The sequence below is a fragment of the Montipora capricornis genome, chromosome 7 (genome assembly GCF_036669925.1).
Source record: "Montipora capricornis isolate CH-2021 chromosome 7, ASM3666992v2, whole genome shotgun sequence".
NCBI lineage: Eukaryota > Metazoa > Cnidaria > Anthozoa > Scleractinia > Acroporidae > Montipora > Montipora capricornis.
This window is the reverse complement of record NC_090889.1, coordinates 31,946,034-31,953,533: the sequence shown is the minus strand read 5'-3', so window position 1 is coordinate 31,953,533 and position 7,500 is coordinate 31,946,034. Positions and strand designations below refer to the sequence as shown.

The following is a 7,500-nucleotide window of genomic DNA, read 5'->3' as shown; positions in this document are numbered from 1 at the left end:
ACAACAACGGCGGGGAGGGGCCGGCGAGCAGTGAAGTATCTGCGGAAACAGACGAAAGCGGTAAGACTAACATATCGTCCTTGCAACCGTCCTGTCTGTATGTGAAATACGTCGTGATGTAGTGAAGGGGAATCTTGCATATTTGGCTTCCGCATTAACACACGAACTTTCTTGGCTTGGATTCGATAACACCTTGCTACGCACAAATGTGAACTGCGACTGTAAATGCCTTCTTAAAACGAAATGCTCTCACACGTAGAAATGCTCTCAGCAATCAAGAGAGTACAACGCACTCCTCGTTAATGAAATCGGAAGAAACGATTCAAACAGAACATAACATGGTTGAGGACCTCAACTACGAAAAGGGAACCATTTAGCTTTTGATAACGGTGGCAGATCTGAATTTCGTACCACCGGAGGTCACCCCAGCTGATGCGCATGACAGGACGCATGCAGGCCCAACTCCCTAAAGGTGACGAGTGATTGACTTCGAAAGTTATAAAAACTTGTCCATGCATTCTTTGTAAAAATTTGAGACCAGTTCACGCATCTCGTCTAGCTAGTATACATGGGTCCAGTTTTTGATATGTTACCGATTATGCACCGTACTTTTTTTTCATTTCCCTGCGTTTTTTTAAATATTAATTAGCTTATGCTGACGCGGCAAGGGAGGTAAAGTAAAGGCCGTTTTTGATCCTATCAGCTTGGTTTTGAAACACCGTTGCCCAAGATTTTCAGTTTGCAGGACTGAAATCTGAGTTATGAACGTACTGCCAGCCATTCTTGACCAGCTGCTAGCACTCAGAAAACTCAAGCAGATCTTTTAAAAGAACATGCTTCAGACAACAAACCTACAAGTCCAGTGAAACTAATTTTCATTTCTTTTAACTTTTCATTTTCAGAACCCGGGCCACCATCGGATGTGAACGTCTACGCTTTTGCGAAATTTATCCTTGTGACGTGGGAGTCACCTGTCGAACCGAACGGCATCATCATCGATTATCAAGTGGGATCCAAAGATTATGCAGACGGCTCAGAACCGAAAGATGTTGTGGTAGATATGGAGCAAACTGGATTAGACGTGCGAAGAAAATTACTGGAGAATCAGAAACCCGATAGTAACTATATTGTAAAAATACAAGCGCAGACAAGCAAAGGCTGGGGAACAAGTGCACGAGAGCTTTTGAGAACAGTGAAATGGTCAGGTAAGTTGGCCTTTTGGACTGGTAAATCAATCAGTTATCTGTGACCATTTAGAAGCTAAGCTTTTCAGATCGCCGGTTGGACCAACACGCTGTATGGACCAGCGCAAAGCGTAGTTGTCTTGGAACGTTCTTTTGTCAGCTTATTTCTTCCCAAGCATTAATGAAGCTCTTCTTGCCATGGTGTACATGTCCCGCGAAGATAGCGAATGTTTAGGTCAAACGAATTTGGAATCATTAGTCAAATTAATTAATTCGTCGCAAATGTCTACTGTCGCTCGCAGACGAAACAACGGTCATTTCACTTGTGATATTGACGTTCCACTATGCCTCGGTATCGTAGAAACTATGATGAACCTTTTGAACAACCGAATGGGAAATAAAGCACTCCTTTTAGACCTGCTGTCGAAGTGAATATTCTCTCAACTGTTCTGTATACATTTGTTTTGGCAATATAACGGAGAATTTGTTTATTAATCTAAAAAGGTATCTTAAATGACCATTCTTAGTGGGTAGTGGGGTGGTACGACTGGAAGATTGTACATATAATACGGTTTAGGTTGTATTTATAACGACACGTGCACTAGTTCACAACTGAAGGTTGCATTTACAATACTATGAATATATTTGTATACACAAGAACACCAACGTATATTAGCACATTGACCGTATAGGTGCACACACCATTTCATATTCTATGTATTGCTGATCTTTTATATCGGTTTTTCGGATAAACATTCATATAAATACCGGTTTTAAAACACGTGCTTCGCTGCCTTTTTTGGATAAAAGGCTGTGTATTGTGTTACCTAGCTTAGAAGTTCCAAGTTGAAAAATAACTTATTACGAAAGTAACATGTATTTCTACAAGCATCCTTTCAGTTTCTGTTGTGTAAAGAAAAATTTGATACTGGTCGATTAATGAGGTTAAAGTTTCAAAGCCCTGATAATATTTTAAATCTCTTGGTGTCATCCGTTTGAGCTTTTTGTCTCTTTGAGATCCCACCCACATAGATCCGAGTGCCAAATTCTGCATATCCTATTAAATCTCTGTGAGCCTATGTTTTTGAACCACGAAAAGCTTGCCTCGCCTTCGTTCAATTTGGTATAAGATTCCATGGGGTGAAAAGTTATTGTCTCGAATTTACTTATTTTAATTAACAGCGCCTGCCAAGCCAAACAGTCCTACAGTCGAAGGAATTGATGTGGACAGAGTTCGAGTTAATTACAAGTTTGGTGTTGGCGGAGGGTACACGCACGAGTTCTTGGTTATGTACAGGAAGAAAGGTATTTCAACCCTCTGTTATCCGGACACCAGTTGTTAACCCTAATCAGCGATTTAACTGCAGGTGTCAAAAATGCTCTGATTTTTTCGATAAATATTATACGGCAGGAAAACAGATTCTCGCTTAAAACTAAAGGTATAAATATATTATGGAAAGTCTTTTAAATTCATAGAAATGCTAAGTTTCCTTTAAGGTCGAGAAACACTAGGCGAAAAGTCGCAGCGACAGGTCTCTGCGACTAGTCGCTCCTTGTATACTACTTGAAAAACAAGTCGCAGCGACACGACGCCCGCTCGGTGCATACGCAGTGATCTTGTATGAAGTGGGACGTGAACTAGTTTTCTAATTCAATATGGCGGACCATATGACGCTCTCTCATTGGTTCATTTATATTTCGTCGCAGCGTCTTGCTGCCGGAAGTGTGCAAACGGTGTGACAACTCTGCTTTCGCTAATTTTGACGCTGCGATCGATCGCGCAATCGGATCGCTTGAAATTTGAATTCAGCCAACGATATTCAAACTATTTTGAATATATAATTAGCTGGGAAACGAACGGGAAACAGCCAGCGCGTTTCCACGTTTGTCCAGAAAATGGCTTTATCTTCTTGGTAAGCGTAATTTTTGGCTGAAGGTGTTATATTTATAGGATAGAGCGGTTTTCAATTAAGTGTCGAAAGTAATTAGCGAATTGCTTTGGTTTTGCATTTACTTCACTCAAAGAGTGGTTGAAAGTTCTCGCGCCATTTTTTCAACCAATCAGAAGTGAAAGCAAAACCAATCGTGGCTTGCGCGTGCACGTTTTCCCGCGCTTTGTGTCGGCTACGTGTAATTAATTCGAGTCTTGATTGGCTTACTGGATTGTCTCCGACCATTTTGATTGGCCAAAGTAATTACTTTGGTTTTGGTTTTGCGACACTCGATTGAAACTCGCTCTAACATGGTTATTGATTATTAAATGGTTTTCTATGGAATATGAGTGAATATTGTACTCTAAATTTTTTTTTTTTTTTACAACTCGCCTAAAGGCTTGTAAATTTTTCGTGAAGTATTCCCCCGTAATCCATAGAAAAACATTAAAGAACCAGTAAATATCCATAAATTGCAATGGGCGTACATGATGAAGTAAGATCGTCCAGTTGAGAGTTGTCCTGCAAAGGTCTGTTTTTGATGACGTTATTGACGTTTTGTCAAGCAGAGCCGAAGTCATCTTCAGAGTCAAGTTTTATACTTATTGGTCAAATGTCAAGGCTCTAAGTTACATCATTTGGTTCTTTGCAGTGGAAGGAGAAACGTTTAAAAACACAAGCTGGGTAAATCATTTTGAAACGCAGAGTGTTGAGATTGGAAATCTGAGTCCGGAGTTGTACGAGTTCAAGACTGTGGCAAGGAACGACTACCCCGATCGGGACAACCCTGAGCAGAGTCCGTCGAGCGATGTTACTGATGGCAGGCCGTTACCAGGAATTGTCAGTAAGTCGTCATATTTTTCTAATATTTACGAGAGCTACGTCTCGGAAACTAAAACGAAGTTTAAAGTTTAAAGTGCTATCCCCCGCCGAAATCTGTTCGTCAATTCTCTCCATTTTTAAAGTACCTGTATTTCGCCCAGCCAAGCTTGAAAATAACTTATTTCCAATTTTCTTCAATTATAGATGCTGGAAAGCGCGCCACAACGCCAGTTCATAAAACCGCCTGGTTTATAACTCTGATGGGCATTGTCGTTCTAGTGCTTATTGGCCTTTGCATTATGATACTTTACAATCGACAGAAAGGAACCAAATATCCTGGTAAGTCACTATGCATGTTACCTTATTGTCTGCGCGGGCGTGCAATTCTGTATTATCTTTCCGTGCGAGGTACAGTGTGACCTACCAACTCTGAGTAGAAGCTTTGCGTGAAGATAGTATTCGTTTATTAGCCCGAATAATGTCCTTTGCCATCACCTCAGAGCAACTCGCGCGGAATTTGCGCCCGAAAATATTATGATCGTTGCAGGAGAATGGATTAGTTAAAATCATCTTATTTGCTATATTATCTCATTGTTTTAGTATATGCTGAAATAACTATTCAACTCAGTGTCGAGGGTTAGTGTTGGATGATTACCGAGCTACGCAGTAGCCACTACCACTTCGGTGAATAGTTGTTTAATATCGTAGGATTAGCAGAAAAGATAATGACTCGCTCGCAAAGCGGTTGCGTTAAACTCCAGACAAACTTTGTTTACGTAATACAAATGCCTAGTTTCGAAAGAAACTGTGGTGCTGCGTCGGTGGGAGAGTGAAACAGGAAAATTCGGTTTTATCATACGTGTTGATAAAAGTCGAATTACCATCGTGAACGATTTGGAAAGGTGATGTTTCGAGCGTTAGCCCACCGTCATTCGCTATGACGAGGGGCTAGCGCTCGAAATTTCAGCTTTCCAAATCGTTTACGGTGGTTATTCGACCTTTATCAACACGTTTGAGAAAACCAATTTTTTTGGTTTTCAAAATAGCCGCCTTAGAGTTCCACATTGCAAAGTCTAACCACTGCTCTGTCATTTCATCCTTGCATAGTTGGGAAACGTGAAAAAGACAGGGCAGCACTTATCGTTACAGAACCTCCAGATCAGTTAGATGCCCCCAACGATGTCAGGTAACGTGAACAGTGATTAAATAGAGGGCTTAAGCTAGGGCGACCACGACCGCTGGGAGAGCGTTGTCTAAAAGTATAATTTACCGTAATTGTCGTAATTTTTGCGATTACTTCAAGTTTCTCGCCATGAAAAGTGTGGGTCCGACATTGCAAGAAAAAATTGGTGAAAACGGTGTGGATATTGAGAGAGAAAATTGAAAAATCATTCTTAGGTGCTGGCGCCCTCGATGACCCCAAACTTGATCATTTCATCTTGTTGTCAAGACGAGAACGGCAAAGAAATGTACCAAAATGTAAAACGCACGTGCAGGACGTGCTGAGCTATAGTTTTTGCTAATTAAACTTATTGTAAAAGCTCCGTAAAAGCCTGGCCAAACGCCGCAACGTTTCAACGCAACATCTTGCAACATCTGTTCGTCTGACCTTGTAGCTCAGTCGGTAGAGCGGCGGAGATCTAACCAGAGGGTCGTGGATTCACTTCCCACCCTGGTCAGAGTTTTTCTCTGGCCTTGTGTGGGCCCAGTTCCATCAGTAGGGCTAACGCTCACATGGTTCATATGGGATAGAAATCTAGCACTTTACGTTACACTACACTCTCTCCAGTTAACTCTGTTTAAAAATATAAGTGTGACACGGCCAACGTTCGCCCTGTTGCGATATGTTGCGTGCGTTTGGCCAGTCCATTCAACACATGTCGCAACATCATGCAACAAGGTTGCAAGATGTTGCGTTGAAATGTTGCGAGCGTTTGACAGGCAGCGTGATTGAATGGTTTGGATGCCGCAGTTGACGTGAGTTCCAGGGCTCAAATTCCAGCTTGATTACAAGCTGCAGCACTTGCTGGCTTGGGTAGCCCCTTGTAAAACTCTTCTCCTGCTCTTGCAAATATATAACTGATATGCCTGTGTTTGGATTTTTAAATCTATTTTTTTTCCTTGTTACAAGACGTGGGGCTTTTCAAGTTTCGTTGGTCTTGAAAAGGCCCACGTCTCGTCGTTGTTTATTAACTATTTATTTGACAGATCTGTACGTGGTTGATCTGTGTTAATATTGGAAACCCTATACCTATGAATATTGCGTCTGGCTTGTGAATGGAGTTTGTGATATAGAAACTTCATCCGTTTTCTCTTTCCAACTCTTTGTTTTTGGATACAGATTCAAATTCATGTTTTACATAAAAGGTATCGGTTTTTACATGTAGGTGTACATAAATTCGACAAATCACATTTTTGTTGGCTGTGACAGCTGACAGAAAAGCAGGACTTACTATCTTCGGTTTTTTCGTTTCGCTGCAGATTTTGCTGGTCTTTGTTTGAAAATTGTCAAAATGACTGTCGGCCATTTTGGTTGTTTTGATTTTGCCACTTTTATCTTACAAACTTCATTGTCATAGCAACCTCAGTGGGACTTATCGAGTACAATGAGGGATTCATTGTTGTGCTCTTGTCCAATAAGAACCGAGTATTTGTGGAGTACACTAAAGAAGTATGAATTATCCGGAAACTAGAATTCTTATTTTTATATCAAACAGTGTTTTCCACAGTTGATAAAAATAGATTATTGCAAAGCATTATGGGATTGAAATGTGGAGAAACACCGCTAAAATGTCTTTGTCTTTGTCCGCATATTAACTTCATAATGCTTTGGGCGCTAGATCGTGACGTTAATTGAAAAGAGTGCTATTTAATCGAGCTCGTCAGTTTATTGGCGTCACTCTTGTGTGTTCTTTATAACAGGACTGAACATCCCCCGCCTTACAAAAGCGACAGCTCATTGCACAGGGACAGTGACCGAGACAGCTTGGATGATTATGGCGAGGGCAAGTTTAACGAAGACGGATCATTTATACAAGAATACGGTGATGAGAGAACTGAACCCCAAGGCGACAAAGACCAGTCGGCTCTCTCCACGTTTGTCTAGGCACTTTCGTTTTTTAATCATTTCATTTCGCCTCGGGGCTGATCGACGCACGCAGCCAAAGTTATGTTTAGCTACAGGACGTTGATATTTCCAACCATTCCAGACGTTTAAGTGAAACCCGCTCAAAAATCTAAAGGCTTAAAAAACTATGCATCGTTTTAAACCAGCTTCATTGGTTCAGTAAAGAATCGCCACAGTCCATTTTTAAAAACAATTTTACAGTTCCTATGGAAACCATTCTTAACAACTGGGTTACCGAACATTCAATGGTTTGGATCAATTTCTAAGCTTTGTTGTTTTCATCACTGAAGGGCCTTATAAAATTGTTTATAGCATTGTAAGCTTTAAATTTTAAAGTTCGAGATGTACTTCGCTGCAAGACTCACTTTCTTGTGTTTTGCTTTAAATTTCCACGATGCAAAACATTCTCGTTAAGTCTCTTAAACGTTCAGTATTA

The 7,500-nt window shown here is 40.8% G+C and overlaps 1 protein-coding gene across 5 annotated transcripts in view; it reads left to right on the top strand.

The window, feature by feature from the left end:
- Positions 1 to 7,500, top strand: part of LOC138056942 (fibronectin type III domain-containing protein-like) — a 32,132-nt gene that overhangs the window by 24,350 nt on the left and 282 nt on the right. For all 5 annotated transcript variants that reach the window (XM_068902929.1, XM_068902933.1, XM_068902932.1 and 2 more), the window contains 7 exons: positions 1 to 60; positions 903 to 1,205; positions 2,367 to 2,489; positions 3,768 to 3,959; positions 4,142 to 4,276; positions 5,045 to 5,123; positions 6,860 to 7,500. The exon at positions 1 to 60 is cut by the window's left edge and continues 160 nt beyond it; the exon at positions 6,860 to 7,500 is cut by the window's right edge and continues 282 nt beyond it. In XM_068902929.1, coding sequence (XP_068759030.1) covers positions 1 to 60; positions 903 to 1,205; positions 2,367 to 2,489; positions 3,768 to 3,959; positions 4,142 to 4,276; positions 5,045 to 5,123; positions 6,860 to 7,043 — 1,076 coding nt within the window. In that variant the 3' untranslated portion in view covers positions 7,044 to 7,500. The remainder of the gene's footprint in view (positions 61 to 902; positions 1,206 to 2,366; positions 2,490 to 3,767; positions 3,960 to 4,141; positions 4,277 to 5,044; positions 5,124 to 6,859) is intronic.